The 16,364-nt window shown below is 42.1% G+C and overlaps 1 protein-coding gene across 4 annotated transcripts; it reads left to right on the forward strand.

Annotated features, from left to right (window-relative positions):
* The first annotated feature begins 2,483 nt into the window (after positions 1 to 2,483).
* On the forward strand, positions 2,484 to 16,146 carry AKTIP (AKT interacting protein). Of its 4 annotated transcripts, none has more exons than XM_080636610.1 (10): positions 2,484 to 2,598; positions 6,861 to 6,976; positions 8,288 to 8,493; positions 9,592 to 9,656; positions 9,738 to 9,838; positions 11,153 to 11,241; positions 11,313 to 11,411; positions 11,635 to 11,742; positions 12,433 to 12,493; positions 15,133 to 16,144. In XM_080636610.1, the coding sequence occupies exons 2-10, from the start codon at positions 6,935 to 6,937 to the stop codon at positions 15,238 to 15,240; spliced, it is 879 nt and encodes a 292-aa protein (XP_080492736.1). In that variant the 5' UTR covers positions 2,484 to 2,598; positions 6,861 to 6,934; the 3' UTR covers positions 15,241 to 16,144. The 4 variants fall into 4 exon arrangements, with proteins under 4 accessions (XP_080492736.1, XP_080492737.1, XP_080492738.1 ...); XM_080636612.1 differs by having other exon boundaries at positions 2,582 to 2,598; positions 15,130 to 16,143; XM_080636609.1 differs by lacking the exon at positions 2,484 to 2,598 and adding an exon at positions 2,612 to 3,266 and having other exon boundaries at positions 15,130 to 16,143.
* The last annotated feature ends 218 nt before the right edge of the window (positions 16,147 to 16,364 follow it).

A 16,364-nucleotide genomic window follows, 5' to 3' on the forward strand; every position in this document is an offset into this window, starting at 1 on the left:
TAGCCCAAAACATTGTTTTCTATGAAATTCCTGTAATTAGACTTCTAGGTGAAACAAAGAATCTAAAAGCAAGGGAAAAAGAATCTAAAGGTAGGGGAAAAAAGAACAGGGGTTAGGGAAGAGGGTATCTGGAGGTTACTGAGACTTGTATTAATCTTACAGTATTTTCTACAGATATTCTTCAAGATCCATTGGGAAAGAAACGTATCATAAGGTAAGCGATACACAAACTCTGGGCTAGATTATTCTCTTATATTGGTCAAAATACAAAGATTTTGTGTAGTCGAATTTGTTCAGATCTGGCATGACTAAGAAATGAAAAGGAAATCCAGTGTACCACGTAATATTTTGAAGCTTCTGTATTTTAGTTCAGCTTGCAGGTCAGCTTTCTGCATTCCCTTTCAAAGTCATTATATTTAAGTTTAGTCATGCTGGTACTATTGATTTATCAGTGTATGAACTAGGTATTCATTTAACTTTCCTCCTGTGTATAGCTCACCTGAGGACACCTAATTGGGCTTTGGGTTTCAGAGCAAAAGAGCGAATAGATTTTATTACCCAGCAGTTGAACAATCAGTGCTGCTACATGAGGTTTATGCACACACCCAAAGCCATGCTGTCAGATTTCCTCACCTGATCATACAAAGGACAACATGATGCATCAAATCCTAGGACCTAAACTAGAGTGCTTTGAGATTTTAGGAAAACATTTTGCATTATGAGCACAGAGATGCTATTTTAAGTGATGATCTTGCGTTCAGGTTGCAAACAGACATTATTTCACAGAAATGATGGTGGTGTAGATCTGTGGTTCTAGTAGGAAATGATAGAAAAAGTGTTTTCCTCAACAGTGGTTCTGAAAACATCATTTAAGAAAATGCATTAGACAAAAAAATTATCTTCTTTCTTGTTGAAGTATTATTTCTGGAGTTGGCAAAACAGGTCTCTAGTGGGGTTTGGCAGAGTAATAGTGTTGTGTTCAAAGAACTGGTAAAGTATTCCTATCAATCCTGCGTATCAAAATATTAATCACAATTGTGACATACAACATCCTGCACACACACACACACACACACACTTAACACTAAAATGTTGTTCAAGCCATGGAATTTTGCAGTTTAAGATCTGATGGGCATCTGCATAACTCGTCAATGAACATGTAATGCAGTCCTCAGCAAGACTGGAGCCCAGTGCAGGCAAGGTGCTCTGAGGAAGGGCTGGGTCTGAGACACCCACTGAGGGAGGCAACCATGGGAAAAGGGTTTCTGGAAAGGTACCTGTCAAGGGAGGGATGATGGGAAAAAAAAGCAGAAAAAGTAAAAATATATAGAGAGAGCAGAGATTAGGAAAGAAATGGAGATGACAGGTGACTGCTACAGCATGTGGTGCTACAAGGTAGGTAACTTAAGGTGTGAACCCTGATGGAGGTTGTATAGCACTTTGAAGGTGTGGGCAAAGATGGAAAAACAGGGAATTGCAAAAGGGTCCTGAAACTGAGGCAGTGCTTTGTCCAGGACTGTGACCTTAGTAACTGGAGACTTTGAAGTGGCATTTTGAGGACAGGGAGCTTAAGAGGTTACGCACTGAGACAGTGATAGCCTCAGCATGGTGGCTTTGCTCATGGTTTAGGAACACCACAAAAACCCACCCTGCATTAATTGAGTTTTAATTTTCTCTGTAATTTTAGGCTTCAGATAGCATGAATTTTGTTGTCACCTGCCAAACCTTCACAACCTACTTTTGGCACAGCGTTTTTGAATTGGTTCTACTTGTTTCAGAAATAAAGTGTAACTACAAATAAAAACTAGCTCCTGGGTTTTGCTCTTACCTTGATCCTTCTCTTCAGCAGGATTACAGAGTTTGTACCTATACATACAGGTAATACTCTGTGTGTACGTGTACGTGGCGCGTCCCCTCAGGCACACTTCCGGCCTTTCCCCCCGTATCTCAGCCCCGCTGCCGCCCGCCCCGCGCAGCCGCCGCTGGGGGCCCCCGCCGCCCGTCTGGCTCGGACACTGTCGGACCCACGCCTGCATCCCCACCCTCATTCTTGCCCTACGCCCCTCCCTGGGGCCCGGTTCCGCGCTCCTCAGACCATGGCCGCCGGCGGCCGCGGCCTCGGCTCGCCAGCCAATGGCATGCCCCCCTGCTCCCACCGCCGGCCAATGAGAGCCGTTTGTTTCTCCAAGCTGCAGAGCGTTCTTCCTGTTGAGTGACAGTGCGTCACCACCGTCCCATTGGGTCTCCCTGGAGATGGACAGGCGCTCAGGCCAATCCTCGTGCCAAGGGCGGAGCCCTCAGCAGCGCCCACCTCCCGGCGGGACAGCAGAGGCGTCAGCCGATAGGCACCCAGGAGCGGGCGGCGCCTGTGATTGGTCAGCTGTGCCTGCACCGCCCCGCCCTGCGGAGCCCTCCCGGAAGCGCCGGGCGGCGATTGGCCCAGGGGAAGGCCGGGTCCGGATGTGCGATGCGAAGGGGGCGGGCTTTAAATGGGGCAGCTGCAGGGATAGGGGGCAGTGGTGGTGGCGGCGGCGGCGGCGGCGGCGGCTGGCGCGGCAGGGCAGTGCGTGCAGCGGAGCGGCGGGAGCCTCGGCGCGGGTGAGTCCTCTGCCGCCACCTGCCTGCGGGCCGGGCCCGCCCCTCCCTTTGAGGAGCTGTTGCTGCTGGTGTTGCCGCCGCCGCGGGGCGGCTGCTGGCCCGGTTAGCGCTGTGCCTCATGGGGCAACCGGCCCGGCCTTGCCATCCGCCTCGCAGGGCATCCGCGGCACCTCTCCTCAGAGGACCGTGCGGTGGGGCGAGCAGCGGCGCTCAGGGCGCCCTGCGAGCGGCGGCGTCCTGCGGCGCAGGCACCGCTGGGACTGACGGGGGAGTTTCTTTCGGGCCTCCGGAGAACCGTGTTTTTAGTCCTCCATCTGACAGCCCCCGGAGAGCCAGGTGTCCTGTGGGAGCCGACAAGTCACTCCTCGGGTCTTCTGCTCTGGCGGCTTCGTTGGCGCAGGTTGTGGTTCCTGTAGAGGTGTGTTAGAGGATTGAAGTCACAGCGGCAGGTGTGGGGCTGAAAGCTGTAATCCAGCTGCGAAGGAAAAGTCGGCAAACAGGCTTGACTGGCCAGCGCTTCTGCTGCTGCCAGCGTGCCTGCCGCCTTCCGCGGTCCCCGCCTGTCCGGTGGGCCCAGTGTGGGCTGGTGAAGTCCCTGGGCCCGAAGGAGACCAGGAAGTGGGTGTGCTGAGGAGAAATCGGCTCTGGTGCAAACGGACAGTTACTGGGCAAGTAATAGTAATGTTGTTCTCTGGTGCTCTGCCTTGTCAGCTCTGTTTGTTCTCAGGTGTAGGAGTGGTGCAATTCAGGGAATAAAACGCATAAAAACGTACATGAGAACGTAATATTGTACGTTTATCTGTATTTTCTTGTTTGTTTTCTTCTCAAGGAATTGTTTATGTTTCCAGAAAGTATAAAACTGCTGTGTTCGGGCAAGATGAAGTTTTGTCAGACTAATTTAGTGTTGTATTTAATGACTCTCCTGATGACAGGGGGAAAATATGACACGTGATATGGAAGTAGGTGTAAACAGAGGCAATCTCTAATGAGAATACCTAGTGGAGAGAGAGTGCAAAAGCACAGTACTTAAGATGCTTGTTTTTATTAGCGATAACTTTGGTTTTTGAAGTATCTTGGAAGGATGGTGAAGCACCGCGTGAGTTTGACTGCTGCTTTGTCCTATGTATGTCACTGCTGGTGAGGGTCAGCATAAGGCTGTTTCTGGTGGCAAGTGGCTTTCCTGGTCTGGTTGGCGGGACTGGAGCAGTGCAGTGCTGGGTACAAGCTTGAAGGCCTTTTGAAGGAGAAGTGTTTGAAATCCACATGTTTGTGTTGTCTTTTTTAATTGCTGTTGTACTAGAAGTAAAACACTAGAGAAAAAGATACCCATAAAAAAAAAGCCCATGGGAGGAGGGTTGCTTACGAGGGTTGCTGTTTTTTCTGTTCTTGAAGTAGCAGGAATTAGTAGAACACATAACTGAGCGTCACACTGTTAATTAAGCCTCTTCTTAGTTGAGGCAGTGTGACTGATGACTGTGCAAGGAGGCAGGGTGGTGATTTTGAATGCATTTATTCCCTTTTCATAAGATGAGGGGAGTGTTTCGGGTTCTATTGGGAAGCTGGTGGATTCAGTAGTTACAGCACAGTAAGATGCTGTACTGATAGAAGCCTTATAGTAAATGCTGTAGCCGTGTGCAAGATTGAATGGCTACCCTGCCTAGAAGTTCCACTTAACCATATTGGGACTTGGCTCTCTTTGTCTGCCGCAGACCTTCACCATAGTGAGAAGTAGGATAAGCAATCTAACTTAAATGTGTTGTTACTTGGTAATTTTTTTAATACGTATTTTTATTCTTGTGATTAATGCAAGGTAGTAAATTGGAAAGTGAAGGCACTAGAGAACATAATCAGTTGCAGGTAAATTTCCTGTACTGATATCGTTCTCTACTTCCACGTAGCATGGCTGGAAGGGGAGTGAGTGCAATTAGAAATAAACAAGCTCTGAAACACCTTGAAAGGCTTTTTAAATTACCTTCCTCTGGGAAGCTGGTACTCTGAGGTTATTAGTTTTCCATCATAAATAATATTTTAACACGCAAATGAGACAGGAGACAGTATTAACAATAAATTTAGGATAACACCAATGCAGGACTTATTACTGGCAAGCAACTGGACAAAAGATCTGTGAGCAGGCAAATCTCTGGAAGTTTTTCTGTAGTTGATCTAGAGCTAAATCAGTGTTTTATTTGGAGATACAAACTGCTCTTAATAGCCTGTAAGTAAGCAGCTCTATAATAAAAAGCTTGACAATGCTGGAAGTGTGCTGAGATGCAGAGCTGCCTTCTGCAAGGTGGAGTCAGTGACTGAATTCCATCTAGCACCAGTTATCAAGCTTCTAAGTCAGTTCCCTGTTTCACTGGTATGAGGCTGGGCTGTTTTTTATGTACATGCTTCACTCTTTGTCCTGCTCAGACTCCTGTATCTCATATCTGTGATTATGGAATAATAAAATCTATATTACTTAGTCTTAAAACAAACAAACAAACAAAACCAACAAAAAAAAAACACCAGCCCAAACCAAATTCTACCCAAACCCCATAATCAGTCCAGATTCCAGTTAATTGTCTTCCAGCCTGTACATCAGCTTCCAGCACTTTTCTCTCTTGTCAGAGCCATAGCACTTGGTGCTCTCCTTGTGTGTCAGTTCCTCCACCCTCTTGTTATGCTGGAGTTTTCCCAAGGAAGTGTCTTGCACCTTCCTCGCCCAGCATCTCTTAGTCTGGCAGGGTTTCATGGAAGAGAAAAGGCCCAGAGCATAGCCCTCTAGCATGGCACTGTTTCCCAGACAGAAGATGGGGAAAAGTGAAAACAGCTCCCTGCTGTCACAGGGCATGGCCAAGCAGCAGCCATGCTGTGACTGTTTTCAGTGGCTTGGAATGATGTGAGACTGGCTGCTGAACTGGAAAAATATCTGGAGGAATTGTGTACTGGAGTGTTTGAGATCATTTTGGAGTGGGAAAATGAATTATTTTTCATCACTTTTCTGAATGGTGCTTGCATTTTTTGAATGCTTGGCTGATTTATAGTCTAGAAGAATACCTATGATTTGTTCTAAAAAAAGACTTTACCGTTGCTAAACTTTCTTTGTATAAATTGTCTGCCTTAAATTGCCATCTGTTTCCCTTTTAGGAAGATCTTTGGTTGTTATGTTGCCATTTTTTCTATAAACTAATTAAAGCAATGGGTGAACAGGTAGTGCCTTGCTTATGGTAGAAAACCTTAGACACCTGTGCCATTATCTCTCTCACATCCTATAAATTGCATTGGTCAATGTTGTACAACTTCCTATTAAAGAAATTGAGTACATTGAATTGCTTCAAAACCTTAATTTAGCCAGAAGTAGGAGAGTAGAAAGGGGGGAAGGGAAACTAGGGGAACTGGAGGGTGTGAGGGGAAGGAGAGAAGAGTGGAGGAAATAGGCTGTGCTAGACAAGAGGTGGTGTAGGCAAGAGTTCTCGCACAAACAATAGCAAGACAGAGTGAGAAGAAAAGGGGAGAAAAGAAAGAGAGCAAACTAAGGCCATATACAGTAGGTGGCACACTGAAACTCTTTAAGTACTGCTGGTCCTTGTTACTGAATTGCTGGAGCAGTTCAGTAAAAAGCACTAAGCCTTTGTGCTTATAATTAAACCATTAAATGAGCTACAGAAAAACTTCTGTGTTCTGTGCCTTTTCTATTCCTGGTGGTGTTCCAGTGCAGATGAAAACAGAATGACACATACATGATGCAAACTCAATGGGAGGATCATCTCTTTCACTGGGAATGGGCAGAGATGTTTTCAAACTGGAGTGCTTCAGAAGTGTGCAAAGTCAGCAGTATTGTGTGAGGGACAGCACTTACCTATGCAGCAAGAATAAGCCATTGTAGAACTGTCTGGGGCTGGACTCAAATGGTGAAGTGGCGACTTCTTAATATTTTTGTGTGTAGGGGATCTTTCTTGGCTGTGCTGAGCCAACAGATGGTCTTTTTTTCCAGTTGGCATGACAAAACATGGGATACAGAATCTGGAGTGTCTTTCTAGCAGAAAGAAGGCAGGAATTCATGTGTGAAAATGATTTCATAGACAGCTGTGTTATTATCCTGGAGTCTAATATGTAATAGAGCTTTGGCAGTTTAAACTATTGTCAATCTTAAGTGTATAGGGCTTCTTCTGAAATTACAGAAATATAAAGATGGCTGCAGAATTAGATCCAGATCCTATTTATGTACTGAGTCCTGTTTGTCTGTTAGAATGATAATTCATTCTGTGGGTTTTTTTTAGGGTATAAACCAGAGGAGCCTGAGGACACTCTGAAGACACTGAAAAGTTGTGGTTCTTTGTTTGGAATACACGTTATGAACCCTTTCTGGAGCATGTCTACGGGTTCTGTGCGCAAGGTATTTAATGAATAGATGACATGAGGTGTTAACATGTGTTGAGGGGTGGCAGCAGTTCTGGAAAAGACCATCAGACAATCTGCAAATACAGCTGGAGTGTGTCTTTTATCCCAAGGATTGTGACCATCTTCAATGGAAGTGTAAGCTAGCTCTGAGGAACATTAACTGGAGTGTGCCTATGGATTGAGTTTGCTCCAGAATTTGTTGACTTTTCTTGTCTGAAGCATCTTGACATAAGAAAGATGAGACAAACTTGTTCAAATATCCTTGTTTCTTAGGACATTCGATTACTGTCTTCTGTAGAGCTTAGCCAGGTATTGCATGTGCAGTGAGCATTGACAGAACTGTGCCTCCGTAATGCTATTGCAACCTTAGATTGTAGCAATGATAAAAGCATGATAGTTCCAGGGTTGATCATATCTCTAGCGTTCAGTGCTAGGGCAAACTATAACTTTGTTGATGGTGCTTGTGACATAGGTATTGTTACTAGTCTGAACCTAAACTGCTTCAAAACACTATAGCTTAAATCATGCCTTTCATCACCACAACCAGCCTAATTGTGAGTCTGTAGGCTACAGGTTTGTCTCTGCAATCTATAGAATGGTTTTGAGGTCTGTATGTAGTACAGTGTTCTCTAGGAGTGTAGCACTGACTGATTCAGTAGAAATGTTTGTCTTTTTCTTTTATATATATATACATATAAAAGATGGTATAGGCATGAAAAGGTTCCTATATCCTAGCCTGTATGAGGATTTACACTTGATATTGTTGTCAAATGGTGATTCGCTTGCAGTGGGAATGGGCTACATAATCATTTCCAGGCAGGATGATGGTGCCTTAAGCACAGGCAAGAAGTAAAAGACATGAATTTTTCTGTAGAAAGTTCTTATTTCGTCTCAGCATTGCTAGCCTACTCTTAAAGACTGGAATGCAAGGAATTGGTCGGTAGAAATGATTTATCTTGATGCACTGTGTGCTAGAAATAGATTGACTTCTAAGCTGTTATATGCTATCTGTTTCCAGTTTCTAGACAAATGTAAGCCTCCTTAAATGGTTGTTCTAATCTGTAAATTTCCTGTCCAGCACTGATTATTTTTGTACTTGTAGGCTAGGTTTGATTGAGTAGCCTATTTAAAACCAGAATGTAAAAAAGACACAACCCCTGCCCCAAGCACTGAAATCCAAGATATATTTTGTTGGCCAAACCTGTAATAAGCCAGGTTTGGTTTAAACTTGTATTAAAATATGTTCAAATATTAAATGTTTATGAAAAACAGCCTGTAATCTTTTGGTTCTCTTTTAATCTAACAGAGACCTGATGCTGAAGAGAAAACTTTGAGTGGAGAGCTGCGAACTAGTCCTCTACGAGCCTCTGCAAAGAAACAATTGCCTTCTATTCCAAAGAATGCTGTGCCAATAACCAAGCCTGCTTCACCTGCCATGTCATCCCAGTCAACAAATGGAACACATGCTTCCTATGGGCCATTTTATTTGGAGTATTCCCTACTTGCAGAATTGTAGGTTTTCACTTTTTTGTCTTTTTTTTGGGCACTCGGCTTATGCTTTGGTGAGGGGAAAAAAAACATGCAAGGATCTAGTTTTTGTATTGTGTCTCTGCCATAGTCCTTGAAGAAGGTAGTAAATCTTAAATTCCACAAAATTATTCTTCTGGAGCAGCAGCCCCAATATCTTGAGATAGAAGAGGAGCAGAAAGTGAAATGAGATTTTATGGGGTGTGTTTAGATGTTATTCTCGGAAGTATTATATTTCTCAGCCTTGAAGTAAACACATTTTGGATTTAGGCATCCTGACCAGTTATTCTGATAGATGGTCAGAAATACTGAAATTTTGAAACAAGTATTAGACTAGATGTGAACAGCTGTCTAGTGGGGAGATGGTTATTAATGTATGGCTAGTGGAGCTGGGATATGGGAACTTCCTTCAGTTGTTGCATGGAACACTTGAATGCTGTCTGATATGGATATTAGGAAGACTATATTATTTCCTGTCTTTCAGTGATGTCAGATATCAAACTTACGAGAGATTTAAATAGCTTTCTTTGGATCGGCTGCGTTTGATCCAATCTAGTAGTTTCTGAACAGCTGTGGGAGCATACAAATCTATTTGTCTGCAAAACTTTCTAGTTCTGTAAAGTTACATAAACTGGTCTGTGCTACAACACTAAAGGGACTTCCTCTGTAGTAGACACACTGGATTCTCAAGTATGTAGTGCCTTTTGGAATGAAATCCCTGGAGTCCTTATGCAACGCTAAGTCTCATTTCTTGCGTTTAACCATTACATGGAAAGTGAGAACTCTCCAAACATTAATCTTTTTTTTTTTCAGGGAACTGACCCTGACTTCTTAATTCAAGAAAGATGGTTTTCTTCTGCATTGAAGGGGTAGGAAAAGTGAGAGGGGAAGAACAAGGTTTCACTAGTTTTCTGCCAGCTCCTCCTGTGAGCAGTCTGCCCTTGAGAACTCAGTGTACATTTGTGGAACAAGTCCCCTGTGTTAAGCTATGGGTAGTATATTCTGGGTTTACTGTTGTGTTTACTGCTTGCTGTGAATTTAGTGTAGTTGTGGAGCTGTTCTAAATGCTGATTCTAATTGCAGTACCTTGGTTGTAAAGCAGAAATTGCCAGGTGTCTATGTGCAGCCATCTTACCGATCAGCATTAAGTAAGTTTAAACTTAACTTTTTAAAATTTATTTATATATGTATTAAAATTCTTTAACTCAAGCAAACTTTTTCACTTGCAGTGTGGTTTGGTGTAATATTCATAAGACATGGGCTCTACCAGGATGGTGTGTTTAAATTTACTGTCTATATTCCTGATAATTATCCAGATGGAGACTGCCCGGTAAGTGGTTGTGTGTATCTTGAATTTGTCTTGTTTCATAGTGTTTTAAGTATGACTTTTTGTTAAAGCTAATAGACCAGTTAATTTCTCATTTCCTTGAACTAGGATTTTTTGTTTCCAATCGGCTGTGCTCATTTGCAATGTCTTACACATATTTCCTAACATCTGTGGAGGGATTATGTTTCCCTGATTACTGAGGCTGGTGTGGAGTGGACTTCCTGAAGTTACATGCATTGGAGTATTAAGTAATCAACCAGGTTTTTACCTCAACTCTTGATGTGCTGCTTCCCCAGCAAGGCAGTTAAGATTGAAACAATGAAAGAAGTATCCAGATTCTGAGTAGCAACACAATGGAACGTAAAATCCAGGCACCTGTGCTGTGCTTGCTGTAGTACTGCAGAATTACTTGCCTGTCTCACTTCTAAATTACGTTAAAACAAAGAAATAGAGAACTTGGGGAGAACACTGGTGAAACAAAGAGGAGGATATGGACAGTGTGGTGTTACCTACTTTCTCTTTTTCCCTTGAGGAAAAAGCATCCGAGTTACTACATCAGTTAAAAAATTTTGTGGCGATCTGACTGTCCAGAGCAGAGCAGCCAGCCCTTTTGGCCAAATTTCTTCAAAAGGAACACTGGGTGTTTGTAGATGCTGTAGCTGAGAGCAAGTTGCAATGTCAGGAAGCTGTGTGCTTGGTGTCAAGTTCTTTGTAAAGCTATCATTAAAAGAACATAAGTAGTAGGAAACAGTTTCTTTCAAAGATCAGACTTTTGTATGTCTCATACAGCCATCATTGTTTTGCTCCCATAGGGCTTTCAAACCCTCCTGCTGAAACTAAATTTTGTTTTGGAGGGGTACATAAACACTGGAGGAAACTAGCTGTACAGAACTGAAAATACTGTGGTGTCACTGCAGAGTTTACTTAAAAATGTGTAGGATAGAAAACTAATTGATTGTAGCTCAAGTATATGAAAAGCTTTCAGTCACAAATAGCTAAATGAGGGAAACTCCTTTAATCTGATCTTAACCTGCTATTATTACTTGTGTTGGCAGTAGTGCTGTGCAGTTGGCTGGATTAGTTTCATGATTTGGTGATAAGCATCAGTGAGAGGACAAGACCCTGCATGTAATGTGGGAGTGTTGGGTTACTGTTTCACAGCTGATAAAAATCACTTCAAGTTGCTTTCTTTTAGAACAGTAACAATTAATTAGTATGTGGAAGCAACATCTGACTGACCTTCACCTGGTGGCTTTAGCATTAGGATTGAAGTTGTCCTAATGAATTTCTTTTTTTTTTTTTTTTTTTCCAATGCAGCGCTTGGTTTTTGATCTGCCTGTCTTCCATCCACTAGTAGATCCTCTGTCTGGTGAACTGGATGTGAAAAGAGCATTTGCAAAATGGAGGTTAGTGGTAACATTGATGTATGATTCGAAAGATGCCTGTTCCTTTCTGCATTGTGTTTTGTTCTTTCTAGGCGAAATCATAATCACATATGGCAAGTATTAATGTATGCTCGCAGAGTCTTCTACAAGATTGATACAACTACTCCCCTGAACCCTGAGGCTGCAGTGCTGTAAGTATCTTCCATGTATATAGGCATGGTCTCTTAAGCGTTTTTTTGCATAGACTTCCAGAAGCAAGAGGTTTGTATTTGGTTTCATTTCTGGAAATTATCAGTTCAGTCTTTACCTCCAGAGTTGGTTGCACTAGGAACTAAAGTTGAGGTTCTGCCACATCTTCTAGAGCAACATGTTCCAACTTGCAACTACTTAACATTACTTACTGCCCTCTTGCAGGTATGAAAAAGATATCCAGCTGTTCAAAAGTAAAGTGGTGGACAGTGTCAAACTATGCAGCAGTCGTTTATTCGATCAGCCCAAAATAGAGGATCCATATGCAATCATGTACGTACCATGAGCAAATTCACTGCGCCCTAATGTTTCAAGGATAAGCTTTGATATGGTTGTTGATTTGAAGCCTTTGTCCGCCAAATTGATTGAACTGGTTCTTTTGTTACATTTATAGCAATACTTGGAGTAGTCCTACCTGCCCTTATTTCCTTCTGTTTAGTATTTCATGAATCTTAAATATAATCAGACACTTGTTTTTACTATGTTTTTCACTAAGCAACCAGGACTTAAAAACACCTCAACAAAATCCCAGACCAAAAAAAAAAAAAAAAGCCCCCAAGCACTCTACCTCATTCAAGTAGAGACAGGATGGAGTAAATACTGCTTTGGGGCTTTCCTGAACTCAATTTGCATGACTGTAGCTTTGATCATACTTTTAAAATACTTAAAACTGTATGGATGATGGGGCAGTCAGCTCCAAGGTGAATATGAATAGTATCTGATGTAATACCTGCTGAATTGCTACTTCTCATTGCAAACAAAATGAAAACCTAAATATTTCTTATTGAAAAGATTCATGATAATATGAATTTAGTTCTTAACTGTATGTTTTAACACTGAAAAGTCAGACTTATGATTTACTTGAAAGTGAACAGACTAAGTCAAGGAAAGTGGCTGCTTTCTGCTCTGTCCATTCCATAGTCTGCAAAAATACAAAGTAAGAGATAACTCTTCTTTCTCCAGTTTTTCTCCATGGAATCCAGCTATACATGATGAAGCTAGAGAGAAGATGTTGTCTCAGAAGGTATGCACAAAGTCCAGATTCTCACAATAGGAAGGGTTTATTGCCTGATAGGGAAGAAAAGTTGTTTGTGCTGAACATGTACTAGTCAGACCTTATTCCACTCCTCTTTTGGATCAGTAGGCATGCTGGAACTGATTTGGTCTCCTAACTAAGTAGTTATGTCACTGTTCTAACTTCAGTGTGTTAAGCAGTTAATCATTGAGCCAGCTAGAAAGCTTTGTTAGTACAGTTGTTGGCACACTTGGCAGACTTTTTTTTTTATTTAGGGATAGAAGGGAGGGAAGAATGGGAAGGAAAAGGTTTGCTGACTTCCTATTAGCCTGTCCTGCACTTGTTGTGGCCATTACTACTTCTGCGTAACACAGCAGTTCCCAACTTTGTTCTCTTCTGTTGAGAGATCTTTTATTACTGAAGCAAAGCTTTGGGGCTTGCTTGTTCCAAACTTTCTGAAGCAGAGTACCTTGCTCACACCTCTTGACACTACTGATTTCTAGTAAGACAACATCAGGGAATTGAAGGGTGCTTAGAGTGACTTCTGTCACAAAGCACTTAAACTGATATGGCAGGAATGTATTGATTCAAATAGCTCTCACCTGAGTAACACCCTTGCTTTGTGGGGAGGGGAGTGTTTGGTGATTTAGGTTTATTTTTTTTCTTGTGCTTGACAAGAGCTGGCACACAGTGATCCTCTGAGTGCCATGACAAGTCAATCCACTTGCAGAGCCTAGTGACTCTGAAATGGTGGCTGGTATCTTTGCTGGACTGTCAAGGAAATGCACACTGAATGTTTTAGTTGCTGACTTAGCCTCATTGCATTAGAACTGTGGGGCGGTTTGATGCATTTTTTGTAATTAAGTAATATTTTTTTTCAGTAGTCCAAACGTCAGTCTTCCTCACTGTTTTAACTCAAGTACTTCCATGTTTCCTGGGATGAATGACATATTTGAGTGTATTGATCTTAATACAATACACTGCCAGTGAGCTCAGTGTAGCTATGTTCCCAGCTGCGAGTTACATCAGGGCTTGAAGTGTGGTGGCCTTTCTCCAGCCTTAGAACACAAAGGAAAATATTTTTATTGGATTCTGACTTTTCTGTGTTCTTAAAAAGAAATTTAAATAATACTTTTGACTACTTTTCCCCTTTCTCATTCATTCTCCACCTCCTTCATTCTTATCCTTTGAATCAACAACATAGAGGGAAGGGACAGGTTGAAGTGCTTGAAATGGAAGGGATATAGTGTTGTCTGAGACTGATAGCAAATGATGACTTTTTTTTTCTTTTTATCCTCTGGAGATGAGTCTTAATTCCTTTTAAAGTGAAAACAAACATCTTCAACTACTGCATGTGTGGTACAAGTAGTTTGCTGATAGCAGGAATGGCCCAACTTGTGTGGCTTAGGAGATTTATTCCAAAAGGTCAGTGTAGCTGAGAGCTTGGACTTTAGCCCAGGGCAGGCTGTGATGTCCCAGATCCCTGCTAAGCACAGGGCTTTTGCTGGATGATATCCTTTGTGTAGCATGTGATAGGCAGATTCCACTCTGCCAGGTTAAAGTTTAACTGATCCCTCTCACTTGCTGCTGTCTGATGTGTTAGGGCAGTTCGGTCATGCACTGTCACCTTTTACAGAAGACATTGGGAGGGACAGAAGTGCAAAATCAGTTTTCTTTCTGCCTTGATTTACTTTGTCAGGCTTCCCATAGTATGACAAAGTGTACTCACAAAATTACTGCTTGCTAGAACTCGGTGCATCATTCCAGGTTTGCTGTAGTTGGCATACAGATGACCTGATTAGCCTCTAGCAGTGTGGAGGCACGGCTGGCTCCTGGTATGAAAAAAAAACAGCAAGCTATTCTGTTTTCTTCGATGTGCTAGAGAAGGTGTCTTATTTACTGGTCATCTTAAACTACTTCAGATCTACACATGCTTGAAGTTACATCTTTCTGCCTCAACTTGAAGCATGCCTTTTTTTCTTTGTCTTCTAAATTGCAGTAATCTGTCTCATGTTCAGCGCATTGCGTTAAGTAGAAATAGTTACTGTTGAAACATTTAACCATGATGAGTGCTAAGGGAAGGGAAGGACCATCTTCAGAAAGCATTCAGAAACTCCATGGTATAGGAAAGGTGTCACTTGCTGCTTTGCCATATTAATTTGCATTTGGAGGACTTCAGTGGGGTGGGGTACTGCTCAGCATGCCAGCACACTGGGCATACCCAGCATAGCAAGGTAGTATGCTACGGTTATATTGTCAGGTTAATGATAGAAATGTTTTGACTTGGACTGACACTCTTTTCTGTAGAACCAAGAAACTTGGCAAACAGCAGTACAGTGGTGCTGGGTCATGATGTTCAAGTAGAGGGCACTACCCAAAGCATGTCTTTTGATCTTTATGGTGTGATAGGGTAGAAGTACATCAGTTAAGTCACTGAAACTGTCCTGTAGTGTCAGTGTGGTTCTACAGATGCCACACACGTTCCCAGAAATGAAACCAATAGATATTTTTCTGTCTCTCTTTGAGGAGAGGAAATGATGTTAGCCTCTGCTATGCTTGTATTTGCCAGTGGATGGGGAGGGACTTACAAGGGACCTTACTTATTAGGTATCTGTTAATTCTGGCTTGAATTTTCTTCTGCCTAGAAGAAGCCAGAAGATCAGCACTGCAAAAGCATGCATGTTTCTGGCCTCTCCTGGGTAAAACCTGGCACAGTTCAGCCTTTCAGCAAAGAGGAGAAGACGATGCCGACTTAGCTCTTCTGGACAACGTGCACAAAACACTTTCTGTGGGTGGAGGGAATGTAACGCAAGGAGAAACAGCAAAGCAGCAGTTTCCTTCTTAACTACGGATTAGTAAAAACTGAATGGTAGCAGTTACTCCAGTAAACCTGTTCATTGGATTACTGACTCTTAAGGTTTTACATATGCATTAGGTTTTAAAGGCTTGCCTGGAGTTTGGAAGTCTCTCTTGAACACTGACTGCAGTGCTTCTACTTGAAGACTGTCTATGGTGGGTAGTTCCTCAGGGCTCTGAAATGCCTGGAGGTTTGGGGCTGGTTTTTAAGCTTTTATTTTTTCCCTCCAGGAATAGCAGTTTTTTTAAAAATCTTAAATTACTGGCAGAAATATTAGTATTGGAGATATGATGCCAGAGGTAAGATGTGTTCATGTAAACTAATATAGCAGAGTTAAACTCTATATTTAATGGTTTTAAATACTTTTGGTTTCTATTGTAAATATATTAGAATTTGAAATTGTAAATAGGCAGTTCATTGACTTCATTTAGCACTTTCCTGAGATAAAGTTGGGGATGATGTATGATGTATTATTGATATGTAAATGGATATTGTCACTAAAGCGCACATTAGTTTGATAGGGTGAAAGCAGAATGTCAGGCTTGTTACTTTTATTACATAAACACTAAAAGCTTGTAATGGTGGTCTCTTGGGCTAATAAAATCATACAGAATTTTAGATTCCCTAGCTGTCTAGGGAAAGGGGATTACTTAGGATAGCTTGACTAATGTGTGTTAATAGTGACATCTTAAAATAAAAAGAACTTGTGATCTTACTTTTGTCCCTTTTGTCTATGTTGTAGATCTTTAGCAAAGATGAGCTGGTACGGAAGCACCTGGTTACATATGCACTCACTTCCATGTGTATTCAGGATGTTACTGGATAACGGGATGTTATGTACTGAAAAGATTGGATAATATTTTTTGATCCACATACAGGGAAACCTTTCTAAAGCATGTATGAGCTCAGGACACAATCTTTTACTTTTCACAAGAGTCTTCCTAATGCCATAGCGTAGCATAATGTGTTATTCTTGCCTAATGGGATTTTCCTATCAAAACCTGTAATGTTAACCCTTTGCAG

Source organism: Psittacula echo (genome assembly GCF_963264785.1).
Source record: "Psittacula echo genome assembly, chromosome: Z".
NCBI lineage: Eukaryota > Metazoa > Chordata > Aves > Psittaciformes > Psittacidae > Psittacula > Psittacula echo.

What these genes read in the sequence shown, in the direction of transcription:
- AKTIP (XM_080636612.1), top strand. Translation starts at nt 6,935, where the DNA reads ATGAACCCTTTCTGGAGCATGTCTACGGGTTCTGTGCGCAAG. An exon ending in CTACGGGTTCTGTGCGCAAG is followed by an intron (nt 6,977 to 8,287) that starts GTATTTAATGAA and finishes TTAATCTAACAG; the next exon opens with AGACCTGATGCTGAAGAGAA. An exon ending in GAGGATCCATATGCAATCAT is followed by an intron (nt 11,743 to 12,432) that starts GTACGTACCATG and finishes TTCTTTCTCCAG; the next exon opens with TTTTTCTCCATGGAATCCAG.